The sequence below is a fragment of the Micropterus dolomieu genome, linkage group LG18 (assembly GCF_021292245.1).
Source record: "Micropterus dolomieu isolate WLL.071019.BEF.003 ecotype Adirondacks linkage group LG18, ASM2129224v1, whole genome shotgun sequence".
In the NCBI taxonomy this organism is placed as follows: Eukaryota; Metazoa; Chordata; class Actinopteri; order Centrarchiformes; family Centrarchidae; genus Micropterus; species Micropterus dolomieu.
The window spans coordinates 20331664-20355604 of NC_060167.1; the positions used below are offsets into that span (position 1 = coordinate 20331664).

The following is a 23941-nucleotide window of genomic DNA, read 5'->3' on the forward strand; positions in this document are numbered from 1 at the left end:
GCAGTATTGAGTCTCACATAATCTATATGCTCTATTCTGCTGCTTTTATTGTAGCGTATTGGTTATGTAATGTTGTATCTTTTATTAAAGGAACTGCACAGAAGGAATCAGCTGCATCAGGATCCAAGCAAAACCAAGGCCCTGCAGACCATCATAGAAATGAAAGTAAGACTCTGACTAACAGTAGACAGCCTGACCATAACCACATGCAGCTGCAATTATTCTTCAAAATAAGGCTTCAGTTAATATGTAGGTTTTTTTTCTATTCTTTTCTATTAGCTAGTATTTTTCATTTCATTATTTATCATATGAATGCTCCTCTAGCTATGACTCTAAACAAACAAGCTAATCATGGATAGTCTATTTAAAACCAGATGTTAAATTCATCTGTCCTTTGAGTCACTTACATTTGTTTTTATTGTGAGCATCAGCAGCTGAGTCAATAGCAGACACATCCCTCTATCTCTGTCTCCCACACAGACATACACTCTGTGTATCTCCTCACAAAGCAGTTGTGTATACATCAACAAGAATCAATATCACTGTTCAACATTTCATCCATCGTGGCACCGAAGAGGTGCAGCGGCCGGTCGTACCAAATCATACACTTTATGCCATGGCAAGAAATGGCATGCTTCATTTCCACTCTACAACATTTACTGTCAGCAAACGTCACAGACCGCAGGTCCATCATTTCAGCTTTCACTTATGCAGATTTGTTTTAAGCTTTGTTTTAAACTTTTACATTTTTTATATTTTCATTCAAAGGTTCAGAAGGGGCCAAATAAGCCATGCTGTACAACTATAGCAAAATGCGTATCACTTGATGCCCAGTGTATTTAGAATTTTCTATTTGATGAAACCTGGTCGTGCAGGTCATTAAAATGGCATCTTTGTAATATTGAAATAGCACTAGAACAAGGCAAGAAAAGAATATGTATGTGATATTTTATGTAATTTTGAAGCTTCAGGGTAAATTTAAGGATATTTAAATATTAGGACAAACATTCATATTACATTAGAAAAGATTTAAGACGATAGACTTGCATTGCAGTTTTAGAGACCCCACCCAGCACCCTCGAGTGTGAATGCTTTTAGCTTTCAGCTCAAGCTAATTACATTTTACATACATCCATATTCCATTCTTTAAAACCAATACAGCTTCGTTGTGCAATTATGCTAGTATTCTGTCCCAAGGGTAAAAATGTTTGTTCAGATAAAGACTTGTTGTACGGCTGAACTGTACAACAAGCGTTGTACCACTGTAGACACCACCAGCCTCACTGCAGAGGCCTGACATCACTTCCTCAAAATAAATCATGACATCATCTCTGAGCTGACAGAGCCCTTCTCATTTGGCTGGATCGGCGCTGTGCAGGCCCCAGCCTCCCCCGGCGCGGTCATGTGACATCTGTGCTCTGGGATCCTCTCGATTTGCATACAGAGCAGGGGAAGACCCACCCTCTCCTCCTCCTTCTCCTCCTCTTTCTCCTCCTCCTCCTGTGCTTCGCCGGAAGACCCTGCATGTCTCCCCTCTCCCTCTGCTGTGTTGATGCTGATGTTGATGGGAGCGTGAATAATCCTCCCTCCCTCTCTCCCTTACATCTTTCCCGCCCTCTCCTCCTCACTCACCAGAGACAGTGCACAGTATATAGCCTTCCTGCTGCTACCATGGAAACAGGTGTGGTTGTTTATGACAGTGAGAGGGCAGTATGCAGGGAGATAGATAGGAGGAGAGACACACAGAGGCAGGTAAAGAGAGATAAAGAGCAAGATTTACTGACCAGGTTGATGTACCAGTGATTACATGTGGATGGAATAAAATCTCCCCTCCCCTCCTTTGAAGGTACGGCGTCTTGTATCTATTGCAGCAATGTTAGCTCATTGATGTTCGGAGACTAAGGTTAGATGCGACGGCAAGTGCATGTACATGTGCAGTGCTCGGCTAGTCTATCATTCCTCATTACGATACGATTACCCATGCCCCCCTCAGTGGGCTGTGGCTGACCCTGCTAACGGCCACAAGTTCATAAGTTCAGAGCCACTAGGAAGAATGAAAGAAAGACACAAAAAGAGAGAAAGACAGGAAGGAACAAGGTTGCTCTATGCTCTGCTGGAGAGGGAGATGGACCATGGCTAATCTTAAAGACGTTGTATTATTTATTTAAAAAGCCGTGAAGCTAAAGCTGCACTCACAGTCCAGAGACTGGATTCTGCATTGATCTGCAAGCAACTACGGCAAAAGCTACGGCTTGCTACTTTTCTTGCTTTCCCTCTGCATGTTTCTCTCTGGTCCTGGTTGATCTGTCTGTGCTGGATGTGTGCTCAATATTTCCCAATGGTGATTAATCCTCTGAGCGGCTGCGAGGAGCTGAATGCTTCTGATTTCAACGACACATACTGCAGCTGCTCTCAGCCACACCAAAGAGCTTCTTCCAGTCTCGCTATATCTTTTTCTTTTTTTCACTGTCTCTGTCTTTTAGCCTCTCTCTATCTTTTCGTTTCCTCTCTCTGTCCTGGACTTGTGTCTCTAGCTCAGGTTGATGTGCAGCATGAAACTTGTGGACATGCCAATCAGGGTTTTGAGGTGTGTCTCCTCTGCATGTTTTTGTGCAGGACACCAAAATTGCCTCACTGGAGCGCAACATTCGGGATCTAGAGGATGAGATCCAAATGCTGAAGGCGAACGGCTTACTGAACACAGAGGACAGAGAGGAGGAGATCAAACAGATGGAGGTCTACAAGAACCACTCTAAGTTTATGAAGACCAAGGTAGATACTGTCTGCACTATGCATGTGCTTGTAGAAAAAATAGATAGAAAATATGGTTTAAAAACAAACACAGTTGAGTTGTTCGGTGCAAATATAGACCTGTGCACAGATGAGAATACAAAATGAAGCAGTGTCCCTGCTTTAGCTTTTAGTCTCATCAGCAAAGTGTCCTGTTGGCAAATATCTGAGAGATGCTTCTCTGCTGTTTTTTTGAGAAGAGCTCAGTGTCAAGAATACCAAAAAAAGACTAAATCAGCAAGTGCATGCTGTGGCATAATAAAATTATTTTCTTTCTTAATTACATATAAAAGTGAATTACTTCATTATTCTCATGCCAACAGACAATTGTGGTGTACATTGTGTGTACAAGTGTTTCTATCAGCCCACGCTCCATGACTATGTGAGAACTTGTGTTTTTAGCTGCTGTGTGTCAGTAGTTACAGCTGCACTGTCAAGACACCAGCATAGCTACCTGAAATCTGTAATCGTGTCCAGGTGTGTGTCTGTCTGCCGCTCTCTGGGGCTCATATGTCTCTCCGGAGCGCTGACTCTGTGTTTACATACCGCTCCTCATATTAGTCGACCAGGCGCACACCAGCCACAGTTTTGTTATTCTATTTTTAGACCTCTTTTCATCAATCATGAATAGAATTGATGTATAATATATGATGAATGCAGGGGAGTCAGTCCCAAATGCATTTTTAATGAGAGAAAAGTGAGTTGAGGAAAATAGTGCAAAAGATGTACTGACTAGCTCACTGTTCAGTAAAAAGAGATTTCTCGTTCTTTATCTCTTATACTCACTCACTCACTCACTCACACATTGCTTACAACAAACATTACATTGCTTATGCAATTGGTTGGACTTCAGAATCAGAAATCAGAATCAGAAATACTTTATTGATCCTGGAAGGGAAAGTCTTTTGTTACAATTGCTCACTTTGCATATTAAGGTATTAAGGAATAGAAATAATAATAGAAAGTGGGTACGTAGAAAATATAATGGAATAATCAAATCTAAAAGTCTCAATATAAAGGAGTGTGGATATGTACAGTATTTTATAGTATTAACAGAAATGTAAATTTGCCTCTGTAAAATGGCAAAATGGTCGTCTGGTTCACGTGTCTGTAGATTGACCAGCTGAAGCAGGAGCTGTCAAAGAAGGAGTCGGAGCTGCTGGCTCTCCAGACAAAACTAGAGACCCTCAACAACCAGAACTCAGACTGCAAACAGCATATCGAGGTGCTCAAAGAGTCTCTTACTGCCAAGGAGCAACGTGCTGCCATCCTGCAAACAGAGGTAATGAAAAACCCTTTATTTGTTTGTACACAAACAGTAACAATAACCTAACAACACACTGCCTCAAAAACATCTTGATACTCCGAGCCAAATAATAGGCTTGCCCCGGACCTGTGGCTTATCACTGCAAATCATACCAGCACTTTATATACTTTGGGACTTTAAACTAGCTGAACTGTGACTCAGGGCACCACCAAAGACACAGTAATATTTAGTCAACTAAACATCAAAAACATAAAAATCTGCACTACTAAATAAATAACTGTGGAAGCATTACGGTTACTCTGATGCACTAACTGAAGAGCACCACCACACTAATAAATACTCCCTCAGCACTCGTGTTTTTCTGCATTTGCATAGAGATTAAGTTAAGACTGAAAAATACTTTAAAGCCATAACCATAATCGTTTTATGTGTTGCGAAGTTTGTGTGTCTAATAACTCCTATAAAGCTTTTTACTCAATTACGGTCAAGACCACGTTATATGAAGCTCTTTTATTGTAAGTAGGCTCTCTACAGTATGTGGACTACTTCTAAGGCAGGGGTTTTCAAACTCTGGGACTGTGGGTCTCCCCTCAGACAAAGCTTGGAAAAAGGTGCCCCCTCACCTCCCCTTAGTTTCCTGGCTGCTTATGGAATCATGATTATGTTGTACAATTTCCTTATATTACTGTTTGACATAACTGTGTTCTAAACCATATACATAAAAAAAGGTCTGTCCTCAGGCATTTATTAGTTTCTGACTCTGGGAAAGTGGGGAAGACAGTAAAATTCCTTAAAACTACTATATCTCTTTAACCAAATCACAGATGTGAAGGATGTGATCTCCCTTTGATAACTAATGACAAGTAATGTAATATTTTTTTCACTCCCATTCTCTGAGGCCAGATTCCCACTTTGAAAACCTCTGCTCTAAGGTGTTTTTTGGTTGTGTCACGCTTCAGGTGGATGCGCTGCGTCTGCGTCTGGAGGAGAAAGAGTCCTTCCTGAACAAGAAAACCAAGCAGCTGCAGGACCTGACGGAAGAGAAGGGCACTCTTGCCGGAGAAATCAGGGACATGAAAGACATGCTAGAGGTCAAAGAAAGGAAGATCAATGTCCTGCAGAAGAAGGTGAGAAGCCGAAGTAAATGTTACCATATAAAGGGCGTATGAAGGGATAGAAGAGATTAAAAGCCAGAAGGTGGGAATACAAACTGAGGTAAATGTGGTAAAAAATGTCCAAACCATTTACTAACTGCTCTCTGACTTATTGCTTCGTTACCTATCTATGGTGAATAGGCGGCGGTCTATGTAGGTGTCCCCCAAGATGAAATTTGAAATGAACGATGAGTGGAACCGATTGTTTTGTCTGATTCTTATGTCCTGGTCTAAACCAGTCACTTGGTGAAAACAACAAAGCAGAGTGGCATTAAGAGTGAGAGTCTCTGTTGCTCTCAGGGGGAAAGTGTCCATAGAAAGACAAGCAAGGAGATATTTCTGCCTCACTGGCTCTAGTGTGTGTGCTATAAATACTCACAGAGTGTGACTCCCTCTCTCACCCTGGCCTGCTCGCCCATTCCCTTTTGCTTGTTATCCCTCCTCTCTTGTTCTATCACAACTCCTCTCCCTCAGCCGTAAACTTATATCTCTCTCTTTGTGATTTCTAAATAATTGTTTTCTTCCCATGTTGTTATTTTTGTTTTGTTCCTCTGTTGTGTCAATCATATAACATGATATATAAGATCAGCGCACATATTCTACTTTCTCTAAATAGTTTTTATATTATTACTTAATGCACACTCATTATTTGCTCACTGATGGCAGCTTGATTTATATTTCATTCCACTCTTTATTCTGCTTCTCAAACTCTCTTCTCACTTAAAAGTCTTTTTGATCTTCCTGAAATGGAAAATGCTTCGTTGTAAAGCCCTAGCACATTCCAAACTATGAATGTTGTCAGTAGCAGGTTTTAATCTTAAGACTTTCATAATCTCCAAGTCTAGCCGTTACGCCAACTTTAAATACTGCTCTGACGACCATCCTCCTGGTCTCCTCCTCCCTCTGTCAGATTGAGAACCTGCAGGAGCAGCTGCGGGACAAAGACAAGCAGCTGGGGAACCTGAAGGACAGGGTCAAGTCTCTGCAGACAGACTCCAGTAACACAGACACTGCCCTGGCCACCCTGGAGGAGGCACTGTCAGAGAAGGTATGGTACATGGCATTAGGATGGATGCAATGAGTGTTCACGGTTGGGCTGTGAACAACTAATTAATGTTTCCTGTTTGGGAGGTCATTTTAATGAGTCTGTTGCACTGACATGAATTAGGTTTGATTTCAGGGCCTGTGTATTCATCAACCCGCTGAAATTTGAATTTAAAAAGCAGCCAGGCAACCAACAGCAACTAGCAACTGGACTAGGTTGAAGATTCTCAAAGACGTTTCACCTTTCATCTGAGGGGCTTCTTCTGTTCTGAGGAATTCTCGACATAATTTTAGTTTTTGTACGCATTAAAAAAAACAGATATAACATGTTAATTTGTGAGCTTTGGAGGTGCTGGCATGTGGACTTTTTTTTAACCTTTGGACAGAAACAGGTTAGCTGAATGCTTAGCTACGTTAGCCAGCTGCTGGCGGTAGCTTCTCACTTGTATAGTGGTCAAAGACAAAAGTAATAATCCTTCACTTTTACTCCTCGTAAACTTAAGCTTTTTGTTTATGACACTTCTTACAACTTAAAGGTGCCACTTGAGAGCTGCTCTTAAAGCTTACTCTTACACTTCGCTGTGAGTACGATTAGGGTGCTTATAAATGTGTCTTCTTGCTAACACTGAGCGAAGACTTTTTAAACCCCTGAACTGGCTCCTAATTCTTAAGTGTAAATTCTTTCATTTTGTTTTTGTGTGTTAGGAGAGGATTATTGAGCGTTTAAAGGACCAAAGGGAGAGGGAAGACAGAGAACGCCTGGAAGAAGTAGAGTCCTATAAGAAAGAAAACAAGGATCTGAAGGAGAAGGTCAACAGTCTGCAGATAGAATTAACGGACAAAGAGGTCAGTGAGTATGCACGGAGCAAAGAGATTCTCTTTTGTGTGCAAGGGTGTAGGGCTATGTCTACATAAGTGCATATTGTACACATGCTGCGTCTTTATGTTTATTTTATTAGGCCTTTATATGATATTAAGCTGCCTCCTCTGGCACTGCAGCCTAGTTAGACGTCCTAGTTTGATCTTATGCTAAATGTCTGCCCACCTGTAGTCCAGTCTCATCGATTTGAAGGAACACGCCTCATCCCTGGCATCCTCTGGCCTCAAGAAGGATTCAAAGCTCAAGTCACTGGAGATTGCCATCGAGCAGAAAAAAGAGGAGTGTAGTAAGTTGGAGACGCAGTTGCAGAAGGTGGGTTTGTGTGTCAAAATAACTGTGTATATTTGATTTAATGAGTTAAATATTATTAATCCTAGATTTATATATTGTATATGCAGTTACACCTTATTTTAGTGTCATCACAGTTCAGAAAGCCATTTTGGAAGAAATAATTCACATATTACATATATCAGTCAAACTACAACTCTTAAACTGTCCCTAGTCACTACAGTTGTGTAGTACTCTACACAGGTATGCTGTATTTTCCATTTGTTTTGTTATAATGGACTGAAAGCTCTGTCATTAATAGTGTTGTTGTAGTTGAAGAGGGAAAATCCACACTTTTAATTCAGTTTGTTAAAGCTAACACAATACCACAGCAGCGTATCATAGCACATGTATGTTCATAGAAATTTACATTTGTACTACAAGATGCATTGTATCTCTTGATCGACGTCTGAAATCTATATTTTAACAAGTACATGGATTGAAAGCACCGCAGTTATGTCCCTTGTGGTGTGATTGTTTTACCAAAGACTGTTTCTAAGGTGATAATTTAACTTTCAGTCTGAAATTTACAGTCATGTAATATTATTTTTTTATTGTGACCAACATTTTTCAACTTTTCAGTCTCATCAAAAAAAAACATATACCATATAACTACTTGGCTGTAGAAAAGGAAGAATAAACAAATAAAATAGAAAAGAAACAAAATAAATTGGAAGTATTATGAAATCATGTGTTTCAAGCATGAGAACATTTTAATGTTGTTATGAAAAGGATATATACAGATGAGGAATCTACAGATAATTTCAAGATGTTCAGGATAAAAATGACCTAGTTCAGTAGTGAAACAGTTTTATGATAACTGGTTTGACTTTGGCTGTAAAGAGCTTCTCTGCCCTGAGTGAAGAGATGTCCCTCATTAATCGCACTGAACTGTAGATAAAAAGCCAAAGCTGCGTGCCCACTGTGAAGAAAAGAATTAGCTCACTGTGAATCCAGGGGCCGCTTGAAGATAGTCTATTAAGTAGTTATAACTTCACAATAGTGAATTATTCCTTTCATTCTTAGAATGAGTTAGGTTAAACACTGGTTTAGTGTTTTTTTTTTCTCTGCTCATGTATGAAAAATCGTAATCGTTCATTAAAGTAATTCCTTGTTTGAAAAAAGCTAACTTCTGTAAGGATCAGTGGAATCCGGACTAAACCAAAAACATGAACGAGCCTCATATAAAACACAGTTAATAAGGATAATGGCCATCGCCGTGCTTTCTCTCCTGTAACGGGCTGCACTGCTTTGTTAGGCTGCTGAAGGCAGCAGACAGTCCATTAAATACCCCCTCTGTCTCCTCCTACTCCATAATCCACAGACTGTCCCCGTGTTTGTTCCTCTGCATTTGTCCGTTATATGTTGCCCTTAACCTGTAACAACATGTGCTGTACTGAGACTATGTTACTGCTGTCAAACATGTACTGTAACATGTCTGATCCTGCTGTTCTCTCCTCAAACTAAATCCTAACACTTACTCTCCTGGGTTCCCCTCCACCCCACCCCACTCCCTCCCTCAACCCCTCCGTTTGCAATGTAGCAAGCTGAGCAGCTATTCAGTCACATGAACAATCCTGTAAGTCCCTCTCTTCAGCGATCTGAGGCACATATTGAAAGCATGAGGACACTGATAAATTCTTTGACACATGCTAGATGGTGATCATGCCAGCCCCCGAGCACAGGTTCTGCTTTCACCCACAGACCTACCCAGCTGCATGTTGATCATTGCACTGTACAATAAGGAGCTTTATACTGCACTGAGTCCTGTGCAAAGTACTCATTCTGCAACTGTTTGTGTTTGTGACACATGTGGTGAAACTAGTGCTACATACACAATATGTAAAGTTCGCTTTATTTTGTCAGTTAAAATTATACAGTATATCTAGTTATTCGTAACTTATTTAATCGTGGCTCTGTAGTTTGTTTATCTGTAATACATTTGTATAACTAATATTTCCAATGCAAGAATTTAGAGTTATGGCTACGTTTTCGGTCACTACACTTTTATCAGGGTAAATATTTGTGAACAGGATATCCTAGAGTTCACACCTGTGTTTTGTACACATTAGAAATTCAGCCCACAATTGTAGTTCTTAATGCATATGCATAATAAGCATCAGTCTTTTCACAAAGGCTACTCAGATGCTGTATGTAATGGAAGTCAAAGGACATGACCTGTGGTTAACTTCCAGTTTCCTCATATCTTTTGACACCTACAGCCCTGGAATGAACTGTGAAACTGAACTTTTTCCCATTTGTTACTGAATTGTGTTTAAAGATGACAAAGAAATAATGCAGGATTTTTTTTTTTGGTCTTTTACAGAGTCAAATTCTGTGTATTTTAGGATCACAGTAAATGTCCAAGTCAAGCTTGAAATTGTTTGGAGGAATGCACCAATATAGTTTTATATGGCTGATGCCAACATTTTCTCACTCCAATCACTGAAAACTTTTCATGTGGGGCTTAGTAAAATTGCAGGTGTAAAACAAGTTGAGCTAAGCTAAGTTAAAATAAATCTTACATAACAGAGGATAAATCTATACAGAAAGCAATCAGGACAATACCATTACTGAAATACAAAAGCAATCATAAAGTGGAGTTCCTACAACCCTTGAACGCATCAATAATCCCATCTTTAGCATAATGCTCATATCAAAATCCACATTTAAATGCACGGACTGTATAGAGCCTAATTTGTTCAATAAAGTTCTTGACAGAGTATTTTCAGTATACTTGACTTACGTTGATAAGTGGATCTAAAATGACTTTATATACATATTTTACAATTTGAATCAGAGAAAAAATCCCCCTAAAAGTTAAATCCTAACGTCGCTCCTCATGCTTAAAATATGAAACTTAATGTTAGCCAACAGATTTACTTGGTCCCTGTTGCTTCTGTTTTTCCGTTCTTTTGACTGACAATCACAAAGACTGTGCAGCTTCGTTGGGTTTGCATGTCATGGTCGACCTTGTTGCATGTTGTCACTGTGTTGCCACGCTTTTCTTTCGTCTCGGTGTGGTGCGGTTAGCTAAGGTGTCCGCTGTGGTTGGAGATCACTGCAGTGTTTTGGTGGATGCTCTCTGGCTCTGTATAACTCTTGCACTTCTGCGACCTGTGTTGACATGTGTGGCTGCATATTGTCTCGCGGGTTATGTATACCACTGTAATGTTCTTCATGGAGAGTTACTGTTGCAATGATGGCGATAGATAACTTATGAGACAAAATCATGATTTTTGCATTTTACTACCACTGATTTGTTACTTTTTTTTTTTTTTTTTTGCTTTTTAAAGTGCTGTACAAACACAAGACACACAAACACACACATCCACAGTCCTGTATTCTGCATACTCGCCAAGTGTGCAAAGTGACTGGGAGTCTCAGAGGGCTGTTAAATGGAGCTAAATTATAGCTCTGTTAAAGCTAATGAGCCAGCACCAGTAATGATGCCCTTGTCCACAACATTTTACTCTTTATTCATTCATTCAGAATGAGAGCGAGCAAGGGGAGTAGTTAATATAAGACACTGATGGACTGCAGTATACTGTATGTATCTCTCTTCCATTGGCAGTAAAAAATCCTGTGCTGTAACCGCATGGTTGTGTCAACATTATAATGTTAACTGAGTGTGTCTTCGGGTGTGTGCATGTGTGCATGTTGTCTTTCCCTGGCACGCGGACGCAGAAGGCCCACGAGGTGGAGCAGCATTCCGGCTCCAGAGGGAACCCGGACTACGTGGACCGAGTAAAGCTGCTCGAGAAGGAGGTGAGCTACTACAAGGACGAGGCCAACAAGGCTCAGACGGAGGTGGAGAGACTCCTAGACATCCTGCGAGAGGTGGAGACGGAAAAGAATGACAAGGACAAGAAGATCGCCGAGTTGGAAAGGTAATTATGACTGTCTAGACAAGTTAGGGGCCATCTTAACCTTCGGTATTTTGATGTAATCCCGCCCTTTCCTCTTAACACTAAATTCTCTACTATTGTCGTAGTAACATAGAAATAAGTATTTTAGCTAATTTATCACATTTTTACATTACAATAATTTGGCAAGCTCGTTTGTCCAAAGCAACTTACAATAAGTGCATTCAAACTTGATAGGAGGAAGAGCTGCAGTTATCACTCTGTTTATTGTTTTTTTCTGTATCCCTAAACCAACCCCTCTCAGCTCCTGACCAAAAAATAAATACTTTTTTTCTCACTGCTGCGTTGTGTGCAGTGGCCATACAGACAGTTTTGGTTTCATCTGCTGTTGTTGTGGTATCTGAGGTTTCTGCCTTTCTGTGAGCATCATCAAAATAATACCATTTACCTCCAGACAAAATGTGGTATTTTGTAATTTGGGTAAACTCACCCTTGAGTGTTATTATAATACTTCTGAGCTTCCGTGTGCTTTTGTATACATGTGCCTCCATTTTCCCCTTTTTATGTACAAGTGTGACATCACGAGTGTGAGTCAGCACACTGTACTGCACAGTCATGGTCTTGAATAATACACTCAGAAATGCACCTCTCGATGGAGGCGCAGCTGCATGTTGAGATACACCAGAAGGCTCTATGTAAAAGTTGTGACACTATGTCAGATGTGATTTTAGAGCACAAAGTGGCGCTCAGTCACCCCCTTAATGGAAGAGGTCAATCTAATTTCTGTTAATGGACCACATAAATAAAGCTGGTGCCTCATCAGCTCTTGGCTCACCTCTCAGTGTGGTACGTGGTCCAGAGTCGCTGCACTGGAAGCAGCTTTTTGGCTTTGGTCCGGCTGATGGAGGAGACCATCTTCATTCACCTGGACAGGAATTTAAACTGATGAGACGGCATGAGGACCACACATGAGCGCTGTCTGCCATTGACAGCCCTTCTCCCCTGCCACTTATAGAGTCCAAGTTCCTCCGCTTAGTATAAAACCAGTTTTATTTTTCCTTCCCAGCTAGTGACAGCAGTCATTTCATTTCGGTGTCATGCTAATTTGTTAGTAGTATTTGATTAATTGAGTGTTCTTCTCCTTTTTTTGCCATCTTTACCCACTTTTTTCTGTCCCGTTCCTCTTTCTGTCTTCTGTTTCACACCCACCTGTCTCTGTCTTCACCCTCTGCCATTGATTACCTTAACCATTGGTCTTGAACCTCTCTTTTTTCCATCTCCCATGCAATTCTTTCTCTGTTGTGCCCCCCTGACACCAGCCCCCCTCCCTCTGCCCCTCGCCCCACCCCTCGTCCCGGTGGCAGAGCTCCCCCTGACCCGCTCCCTTCTGTGTCCGCTGCTCCCCAGCAGATAGGGGGCATGGTGTGGGATTTCCTGGGAAAGTGAGTGCTCTGCCCTGGCACTTCAGCTCGGCTGCGTGGTTAAAGTCTCCGACTGCAACTGCTGCAACTACATCTGGTTTCACCTGTGTGCCTGTGTGCCTGGGTCTGCCTGCTGTCTAAAGGATGCACAGATCTTTGTATCAGACGGGCTCTGCTTTTAGTCCGCGGTGTTATTGCTGTACCCATGCACATGATACAAAGATCCCTGGTTTGTTTTTATTTTTATAGCATGTGTTTGCCTAGTGGTTAACTGTATATGCCATGGATGGTTTTTGTATCCGTCTGTGTAAGAGTGTGTTTGTGAGAGAGTTAATGCTGCATGGTTATTTTTTCAAACTGCATGTGGCATATCTCTGCACTGATGACAGAATGGGTAATTATAATGTCAACAAAGATTTTGTCATATGACAAATCGCATCACAATTACAAATTGCAAGCAGTATGATTAAATGTGAGTCAAACACTGTATGTAACAATGAAAGTCAATTTGAAGTTCAAACATTAAAGTTTGAGGTTTGTACCTCAGTCAGCTCACAAGTACAAAACCTCAGATCATCATTTTGCAATATATATCCAGACGGTCATATATTCTGAGCTATTCCCTGAGCAACAGAAGTCACTTCATACTGGGCTTTCTGTTGTGGCATGTTTCTGTAATGATGCATGGTAAAGTCACCCAGTAAAGCCAATCACACCAAGGATTCAGCAAACTAGCAACCAAATTTCACAATTTAAATTTTCATATTTTCACAGTTGTAAACCCCTGTCAAAATTTGCACTTGTATACAGATATCTACTACTAAGTAATACTGTAAATACTACACTATATGCTGTATTAATAGCAGTCTGTAGAAAAGAGTATGTAGAACTTGGTGTGATTTTCCCAACTGATATTGCTTGTTTCATCCATTTTATTTGACTGTGCTGTACTTTTTGTCCTTTAGTGTCCTAATTTGAAATATGTATATATGCACACCAATGCAGACACAACCCCCCCCCCCAACACACACACACACACACACACACACACACACACTTTGTTGTGTCTTTTTGTGGTTTTGGCTGTTTGTTATATGAAGTTCCTGTTTTTAGAGCTGAGGCCTCCTCCTGCCGTGAGCACGCTTCCCCTGCTCATTCCATCCACCCATCTGTCCACCTCACCCTACGCCATCCTCCCCCTCTTTAACTGTCAGCTCACCTTCAGATCATCCTAGTAACACCACCCGACAGCCCCTCTCTTTCCAGTGATCTTTCCCGGTGCCCACCTTCCTCGCAATCCCTCCCAACCTGCCCCAACCCTCCCTGCCTTGATCTACCAGATACTAAGGGAAATGATCAGCCTAGTGGCCTGCATGATTATAGCTGCTGAGCTCCAGGTCTGCAAGCGCTCAGTAAGTGAAGTGCTGTAGTAGGCAGATTCTGGACGGAGCCCTGTTTCCTGAATTGTGTCAGTTCAGTCGGGTCTCTTTTGTCTGACCAACCCTGCATCCATAACTGATTCTGTCACAGCGCACTCCTTCTCTTGGTCAAACCCCTCCTTTTGCTCGGCACTCAGACCTGTCCTCCTCCCCTCTTCTTTTGCCCGGCTGATTTTTGCCTGTCTGACTGCATGTCGGCCACTCCCAGGCTTGGCAGCTGATGCACATGGTTCCATCCTGCATTAGCTGTGTCAGGCTGCAGAGCAGCGACTGTCACAGGCACCTTTGTAATCTCCCATGTTGTTCGACAGTGAACACAATGTGCTCTCCTCTGGGTCCTCTATATTGTTTTTTTTTGTGGTTGCTTTGTTATGTTCTGATTCTAATGTCTTTTTTTTTACTTTCTCCTTTGTGTACTCTCCTCTCCTGCTTCCAATGTCTCCTCCACTTGTCCCGTCATCCCCTTCTCTTCTACCTTTTCCTTTCCCCATCTGCAGTCTAGCTCCCATGTAAGTAATGTCCCTCCCCAGATTGTGCACCCAAATCTACCTATATCCATACTAACTCTGGTGCATTAACCTGTGAGTCATGTCATGTTAATATGAATCTATCAATTCATCTGTGATGCTCATGTCTTTATTGCTATCCTGGTGATGTCATGATTCCTATCATTTTGAAACTAGATTAATTCAAAATGCACCTGACATGATTGTCCATTGTTTGTGTTGTGGTATATGGGTATATATTGTACTCTACTAACACATCTATGTACTGTACAGTGTTGTCTCAAGAATGTATTTTGCATTTAGACAGATGGTGCAGTAACAATAGAATGGGATTCATAAAATTGACACGGAAATGCTCTTAAATTTTTGTTGTTTTACAGACAAGGAGGCAAAGACCAGACTAAGAAGGGTCCAAACATCAAACTGGGACCACAAGGGGACAAGAAAGGCTTAGGACAAGACCCTCGCAAGGACAGCTCCATGGATAGTGGTCACCACATAAAGGTGCACATTTGCTCTTAAGGAATCCACTCAGTTGCCAGTTGCAGTACCTATTGTGTTTCAATTATTTTGTCCACCCCAGTTTATCAGTGAGGGTAGTCTAAAAACAGAAACACAACCACAAGAGCTGAACATTATCACTTTCATGAAGGTAGGATTTATTGCAAGACTGTATTAGACTACAGTTTTTGGAGTGATGATACATGGTTTAATACTTTACAAATGAAACATGGGTCTACCTGTCTGTGCTTGTGTCTTATTTGGTGTGTGTTCCCACATAATGCCTGTTGTCTAATAGTTGGAGGAGCTGATGAGCACGCTGGAAAGGACCAGGCAGGAGCTGGATTCTACCAAGCAGCGTCTCTCTTCCACACAGCAGTCACTGCAGGAGAGAGACAGCCACCTCACCAACATGAGACAAGAGCGCAGGAAACAGCTGGAGGAGATCCTCGAGATGAAGTTAGTGCCATCACGACATTTGATGTCTCACAACCTCACAAAGACAGCCCACAATTTCACTTTTACAGACTTTAAGAAATAGTTAGACACTTTGGGAAACCTTTTTTGCAGTAACTTCCTCGAGTCTTGTCATCACCCTCAGGTTGCAGAGACTCCAGCAAGTAACTATGCCTGGCCAAGAAATAGTCCCGCACTTACACATAACCCTCAGACATGAGAGTGGTATCAATCTAACTCTTGAGAAGAAAGTGTATTTCTCAAAATGTGGAACTATGCCTTTAAATCTCATAGTGAGAGGTGAGCATGACAAATGTAGTCTGAGTCGTGAGGCTAATTTTATGCCATCCTTTAGAGGAAGTGAAAGTGGTTTAGAGGAGAACAAAGCAATCTGATTTGTGAGTGACTTGACTTGTGTCATTGATCATCATCTGGCTCCTGAAGCTGGATCCCTGCCATAAGTAGTTTTACTTGCACTTAAACAGTATTTGACATTGATGCAGTTAAATGAAATTACAGTTTTTTACTTAAAGGATCTTCATGTAATGGATTACCTGTAAACCATTTATTTGAGGTTCTTTCCATTTTTATAGAATATAAGTGCTGATGCCACCATTTTGTTTTTCTTCTTCAGGCAACAAGCTCTGCTGGCAGCCATCAGTGAGAAAGATGCTAATATTGCACTGCTGGAACTGTCTGCCTCCAATAAAAAGAAGACCCAGGATGAGGTGCTGTCCCTCAAGAGGGAGCGGGACAAACTGATGCACCAGCTCAAACAACATGTTAGTACTGCATCACAATGTCAAGAGATATTCTGTCTGCACTGTAGCTGGTTGCCAAGGCAAGCCAAAATGAAAAATATAGCTGCACTAGGCAACTTGCTCTTTGCTAGTTCTGTTTTGGCGCTTTTCTCAAATCTAAAGTCACGTTTTTAGTCAAAGCCGTCTTTTCGGGAAAGTCAAGTCTGGAGTCATTCTAAACAGGTCCAGGTCAAATTACAGGTTTTCATTAGCAAATTGCAAGTCAATTGCAACTCGTTTCTGGCCACTGACATGACATTTCATTTCAGCTTTGATGTTATCCTGTCAAAGCTGTGTTCATTTGCATAGCTGAGTACAAATCCATTCAGTGCATAGGTCTATAATGTAATATTTAAGGTGTGTTTACCAGGTCCAAAACTGAGTCTTAAATGTTTTTGCTTTCAAGCCTCAAGTCATGTCAGGTCTTCAAGTCCAAGTGAAGTCTCAAGTCTTATTTTTTTTTGCTTGTGTCACGTGAATCAAAGTCTCAGGTGTAGCTCTGCCATAAATTATACACCAGTAATTTTGGCAGCGACAGTATGGCATAAATATGAAGGTAAAGCTAGGAGAGTTAAATTATCTTAGCATAAAGACTGGAATAACTGGAAACCCCAGGCAAACAATGGAGATTCCAGGAAGCCACCGCACCCAGCCCAGAAGTACTCCCAGCATGTAACTGCCCTTAAGCCACAAAATTATTTTCACAGCTTTGTCTTTGTACTGATATAAAGTGCTTGGAGGTAGATTTTGTTACCTTAAGACAAAGCCCCTGTTCCCAGTCATTATGCTAAGCTAAGATAGAGAAACATAGCTTCAATGTACAGATGTATGAGTGGTATCAGTGTTCTAATCTAACTTGGCAAGACAGAGAATTATCGTAGTTATCAAAATTTTGAACTTGTTCCAAACCTATTCTTAACAAAATTACAATGACCTTAAAAATGACTGCAAAGATGAATCAGCGACTGACACAGCTTTGAGTCTGAAAAAAAAAAAGGAACAGAATAATTCTCGGTGTTGGTTGAATGGTTTTTGTGCTGGATTGTATTACATTGTAAGGTGTTCCTGTTTTTATGTCCACCCATAAATGCTGACAATATGTGCTTTGTTCCATCAGAAACACATTATATGTACTCATTATGAGGGAATAATATTCTTTTTAACAGCTGCAGATCATCACACACATAACCGGTTTCCTCTTTCTACAGACACAAAGCAGAATGAAGCTGATAGCCGACAACTACGAAGATGAGCAATATCATCCACACGGTCCTCACCACCCCCAGCCTCAGCCCCCACACGCTCAGCCTCAGCCGCAGCCCCAGTACCCCCACGCTCCCCATGCCCAGCAGACTCCATATCCACACGCCCTGCATCCGCAACACCCACAGCACCCACAGGCTCCCCCACAACACCCACACCCGCAGCAGTCACAACCCCAGTACCCTCATCCTCCTCACCAGCAGCACCCCCAGCAGCACCCTCAGCACCCCCAGCCGCCTCCCCAGCACCAACAGCACCCACGCCCACCGCAGCCCCAACACCCTCACCAACAGCACCCACAGCATCCTCCACAACACCCACATGGACACCCCCCTCCGCAGCACCCTCACCCTCAGCACCCACACGGCCCTCCCCAACAAGGACCTCACCCCCAACATCCACATCCCCAGCATCCTCAGCACCCTCAGCACCCACAACACCCTCAGCACCCTCAGCATCCACAACACCCTCAGCACCCTCAGCACCCACAACACCCGCACCACGGGCAGCATCCACGTCACCCGTCACCCCATCATCGTGGCGGACCGGCCCGAGGACCCCCACATGCTGGTCACCGCCCCACCCAGGACCAGGTTAGATGTCTCCCATGTCATTGTTTTATTTTGGTTCATACCAGCTTACTTTCCCTATAATGAAAATCCATGCTTTCATTGTAAAGTCTAATTTTAGATATTCTGGTCGGTAAGGGTTTGGTCGTCTCAGACGTTATTGAGAATCAGCATTTCTCTTGCTCTCATGTCTTGCTCAGAGTGTTGACATTTTTCAAAACAAATGAAAAGGTCAACTTAGTGTTTATGTGGTTAAAAAAAAAAAAAAGTAAACAAATCTTGTGGCACCGTTGGCCCCGTCCATAAGGGACACCAGGGTACCATGGAACCCACATGGAAAAACTTTGGTAGAAAACTTTCTCATGTGATCCTGCAAATCCTCACAAAGTAAATACTTAGCACGTTAATAAATTATTTGATGCTGACTTTTAAATGTGCTTATTTTCCTATGACACTGCCTGCTGTTCCAGTGGCCTCTGTTGATCAGCACTTACTCCAGTTTCTGTCTACTTTCTTCCCTTCATGCATATCGCTACTGTTGGCCTGTAACAACAGGATGATGACGAGGGCATCTGGGCGTAATCCATGCTGTGACAACCAAAGCTCTAATTTGTTTTGAGGGGTGAGATATATTTAAAACTTTCCCACTCGATTTCCTCTCCGCCTGCAGCGTCTGCTATATTCTGTAACAAACGAAACAGCTGCATGACGTCTGGACATTTATATTTTGTCATCTCTCACAATCAGATGATTCAGTCACTAGTGGAGGAGCACAGCCATTCCATGATGTTGAAACACTACCCGACCAAACATTTATTACCTCCACTCAATCAACAAACACTCAGAAATGGGACCTTTGTTTATTTTCCGGGCGAAGAGGAGGGGGCACACAGGTGCGCAGGTCATGCGGGGGGACTGACAGCTGAGCAGGTAATTTCACACATTTCACATTAGGGCACACATAATTACAAAAGCGTAATGCATTCACATTTTGAAAAAAAAACAAAAACAAACAAATATGCCTGACCCTTAAACAACAACATTGCTTGGCCTATATGATTTCAAGTATGGGTTCAATAAACTAATAACAATACCATCTATATTACTTAAAGACAGGAGAATCTCCCGAAGTCTCTAATAATGTCTCATTATACTAAACAGACATTATTTCATGTTTGCTTCCATGAAATTGAGCTAAATGAGAGCTTCTCTTGGGATTTTAAGTATCTTATAAAACAAGTATAAAACAAAGCAGAATTTCCCCCCCAAGCAAATCTTGTAATCTCGTAATTCTGAGATAATTACCTTGTTAATGTCTAATAGCACATAATATTAATTGGGGTGACGATGGAGCAGTGGATAAAACACATTCCTTTGGTGTGAGAGATCTGGGTGCGATTCCCACTGCGACACATCCACCAATGTGTCCCTGAGCAAGACACTTAACTAGTTTCTCCAGAAGCATGCGACTTCTGACATATATAGCATAAGTCGCTTTGGATAAAAGCATCAGCTAAATTAATAAATGTAATTAATTAAGTTATTCAAAAAACATTTCCAAATTGAAACTTGCTTATACTGTGTTTTTCTTCATTTTCTGCTCAAGGTGACCTGGGACCTCTTCTTTGTGTGAACAGCAGTAGATGTCTTCTACTCCCTCCATACAGGATCACAGATATGGGATGGCATACGAAGGAAAGAGTCAGATGTTGTTGTGGACGGAGAGACAGATGTGCTGTGTGTCAAATTCCTGCCTGGACAGGGAATGTGATAAACATAGCAGCCCTGCATAAGAGATCTCACGGAGGTCACCTCACCTGTCTGTCACCTGCAGGATGCTGCACCTCCTCAGGCCAACAACACCCTCTTGATCCTCCCTGCAGAGATCTCATGACTGTCTGCCAGCCCAGTATTTGTTCGTCATCCTTCTTCCTTTGGTTGATTCAAGATCATGGTTGTCCTGCTGACTGTTTCACCTGCCTGACTAATTCCTTTGGCTCTGGTTGGCTCCCCCACTTGACTATGTCATGGTTTCTTGATCCTCACTGCCCTGCTGACCCACCTGGTGACGTCTGACCCCTCTACCTGGCTTTCATGACCCTTAGTGTACAGAGTCCCTTCTGTTGCTTTAGTCGTCTGACTGTGTCAATGAGCTATTTTACTCTTTGTGGCACAGAGTGACCTCTTTTTTTTGTACCTTTATACATGTCCCACCCTGCGTTTCTAAAGAAGCTCATGTTTAGCATTTCTAAAAGTGATGTAGTGTCCCTTCACTTGCTCATTCCACAAAATAGTATATATAGTATGTTCCACACGCACCAGATTCAATTGATTTGAGTTTTATTTGTTGTCATCTCTTGTTTGCAAAAGGAAGAGCTTAGAGTTGACTGATAATACGCCTTTAGCCTTGCCTGCAGCATCGGGGGTTTTCTTGGCTGCATGAGCAGGGCCCTTCTGTTCTTGGGCGTGTTGTAGCCTTAAGGTTGTGGCTGCCATCAATGTTTCTCTTCATGTTACCTCATTTTAATCAAATTTAGTCAAAAAAAATCAATCTATGCAGGTGTCACCGTAGAGTGAATGCATTTTTATTTCCCCATCCTTACTCAAATGTATCACTCAAAGTGTAATTAACCATCCAATCAGAGCGGCCAAGAGAGTGGTCAGAAAATATTCATCAGTCAGATTATTTTGAGGTTCTGAGACTATGCACCTATGCACCGCCTCCGTGTTGCAGGAATTTTTACTAATGGTGCTTCTGCTGGTGCTCAAACTAAATGGTGTCAGAAGACCGGGTCAAGAGCATCTTTTAGTCATTTTACAGTAGAGGGACTTGATCCCACAATGGGCTTAATAAACAACTGTAAAAGTGCTTTGTACATACGGTTCGACCTTGGGGGCTTTGTGAGCAGCGATCACTTCCAGACCCACAAAGAGATGATTTATCTGTATGAATACTGCTACTATAAATACTGCTCACTATGAAGTGGAGGCAATGTTCAATAGATGTTTTCCCTGCAGGTCTGTTTGTACCATTGACACCCCAGTCTCTGACCTACAGGATGCCCCTGTACCCCTCTCCCTTGTAATTCTCCTCTTCCAGCTGTAGTCTATGTGACCTCCCCAAACATAGTGACTTGTTTTCTTCTTCTGAACAAGGTGGCCTGTGCCTCGTAAAAACTGTACACATATATGATAGATATGCATATATTATATATATAGAGAGAAATCTATAGAGTGTGTCTATACGTGGTCAGAAAATTGTTTCAAACTGACAAGATAATATATGTTTTTTTCTTCATGGTTATTTTTCTAACTGGCTGGAGGTCAGAGAGAGATGTCTTATTTAGAGTGTTGAGGGCTGTGATTTTCCTCTGATTTGTACATTGTGAAAAAAAACCCTCAGCAGCAAGTAACATTCCCTGTCTGAAAACACAGGACAGCCTGAAAAAAGAGCTTTAGAGCAGTTTATGGGAAATAGAGTTGTGTATCCAAAATCTATCTAGAAGTCTAGAAAAGATGACATTATTACATTCCTTTCTTAATGTGAAAACATTTAGTTGAAGACCACTTGGCTTGTGGTGACAACTTCGAACAAAAAAAAAATAAATAAGAAGACTTGTCTTGAATCTTGCAGCTCACATAGGTAGCAATGAGATTATGTCTGCACTCAGCAGACAGAAACATGCACTTGTGAGTGAGGACTATCACTATGAACATCCAAGTGGCGGTTTGAGTGACTCTGTCGGGATGCATTTCTTTCGCTTGTTTGTCGTCGTTGTTGTCTTGTAAACAGAAGTGGTGACATACGTGACCGTGACAGCTGATTAAGTAGAAAAACCACACATATTGTCACAGTACAGTGGAAAATTGAATTAGACTGTTACTACCCTCCCACTTCCTCTCCCTCCCCTCATGGTGCCTGTGTGTCTCCCTTATATGGCCAAAGTGTTGATTGTTGTATATAAGCATTTTTCCATCTTTCACAAACCGAGGTGATCCCTGCATCATCTTTCATGTGTCCGCTTCACACATGAACCTTTACAGCTCCTGTCACTGACCAAGAATCAACAGATTGTGTGAAATGTTGGTGTTTGTGTTTACAAATTGTTACGAGAAAGGTCCTGATTTGGATTTTCTTTTAAAAAAGGGAAGACAATGCAAACAGACAGAGGAGCAAAAATCCTCTCACTTCACCATCAGGGGGGCGGAGTACGAATCCTCCATTTTCAGGTCCTTATCTACTGAATACTTGAAGTAGGGGGTTCTCCTACCATGAAATACCATATATGATTTACATGGTAGAAAACATGAAACATGCCCATGCATGCTGACTTTTACATGATGTGCCAACTGAAAGTGATGTTGTAAGGATAATCTCCTGTTCTCTATGCAGAACGATTTCTCAACCGTTGTGTCAAAAAGGTTTTGGAGACACAGAGGCTTAAATGCTGGGGCTGGTTTCCTGGGCTTAGACTTAAGACTAATCCTGGTTCTGAATGACTGACATTGCGCTCAGTGTGAGGTGGAGTCAAGAAGTCAAGTCTGCATCTGTGCCTAGAAGCAGCCGTGTAGAAAGACTTGAGTTGGAAGGCCTGTAGATTGACCAGTAATATTCAAAGGCCTTCAAGAAAAAGAATGAAAAGCCTAACATACATTTTCACTTTATTATTATTATTGTATACAGGTTATTTTTCTTTTGTCGGGTTGCTGAAAACTTTGGATTAAACAAATCACTGTGACCAATGCCAGAAACATTTTTGTTTGACAGAACAAATATTGTGTTTACTTTTTTATTAATCATTTTTTTTTATTTAAGTTAGCTTTATTTTTTCTATTGTTTCACCTTATTGAATATGCCAGTTTGAGACTGTACTATTTGTATAAGTAAATGTTTTGAGCTGTACAGTAAAAACCTAGGAACAAGTTAAATGTGAGTGTCCAGCATGCTGAATGATTTCTTGTGTGAACGTGAGCTAATGTCCCATGAAGCATCATTCCTCACTCATTAATTGCATCTGCATTGTGACGGTGTGATGTTGTGTTTGAGAGTGATGTGTGTCTCACTTACTGTGTCCCATTAGTAGACAGCCTGTGCAGTTTTGTGAGAGTGCAGCATGTTTTTGGGGTTGCTTGTGTAAATGTATTCAGAAAAGAGAGAGTGTGTGTGTGTGTGTGTGTGCCCGCGTGTGTGTGTGCGCGTGTGTGTGTGCGCGCGCACGTGTGTGCATAGCTGCTTTTATGGGTGTCTGTGTGTGTGTGTGTGTGTGTGTGTGTGTGTGTGTGCGTGTGTCTGTCTCTGTGTGTGTGTGTGTTATGAATGCACAAGTGAATGATCTATTTAAAAAAAAAAAAAAAAAACAATCAGAGGAAGTCCCTAGAGAAAAAAACCGCGAGACTGAGTCAAAGTTTTGAATGAAGCATGGATACTCTGTAATGTTTTTTGTTTTTTTCAAACCTAGGAGGCTGTCCTCAGTGCCCCAGTTTGCTATTGTATGTGCTGTATCAGAATATTACTATTGAGTGTTGGCCAGCTTGTTTATATCCATCAAATAAAGGTGAATTTCTTTCTGTCTCTGTTTGCACTTTTCTACTCTAAATTAAAATCTGTTAAATCTTAATAGTCCATTCAGTATTTTCTAGTACTAAACCAGTCATGGT

General features: G+C 41.6%; 1 protein-coding gene across 6 annotated transcripts in view; it reads left to right on the top strand.

Annotated features, from left to right (window-relative positions):
• The window catches only part of erc2 (ELKS/RAB6-interacting/CAST family member 2), a 39307-nt gene extending 15797 nt beyond the window's left edge, over positions 1 to 23510 (top strand). For 2 of the 6 annotated variants that reach the window (XM_046028760.1, XM_046028761.1), the window contains exons 4-16: positions 91 to 165; positions 2617 to 2772; positions 3905 to 4072; positions 5017 to 5184; positions 6122 to 6259; positions 6961 to 7101; positions 7307 to 7447; positions 11150 to 11352; positions 15075 to 15198; positions 15494 to 15654; positions 16286 to 16433; positions 17660 to 18307; positions 18754 to 18850. In XM_046028760.1, coding sequence (XP_045884716.1) covers positions 91 to 165; positions 2617 to 2772; positions 3905 to 4072; positions 5017 to 5184; positions 6122 to 6259; positions 6961 to 7101; positions 7307 to 7447; positions 11150 to 11352; positions 15075 to 15198; positions 15494 to 15654; positions 16286 to 16433; positions 17660 to 18307; positions 18754 to 18843 — 2361 coding nt within the window. In that variant the 3' untranslated portion in view covers positions 18844 to 18850. Of the gene's footprint in view, positions 1 to 90; positions 166 to 2616; positions 2773 to 3904; positions 4073 to 5016; positions 5185 to 6121; positions 6260 to 6960; positions 7102 to 7306; positions 7448 to 11149; positions 11353 to 15074; positions 15199 to 15493; positions 15655 to 16285; positions 16434 to 17659; positions 18308 to 18753; positions 18906 to 19030; positions 19214 to 19889 lie in introns of those variants that run through there. The other 4 variants (XR_006821557.1, XR_006821558.1, XM_046028764.1 and 1 more) reach the window with 4 other exon arrangements.
• The last annotated feature ends 431 nt before the right edge of the window (positions 23511 to 23941 follow it).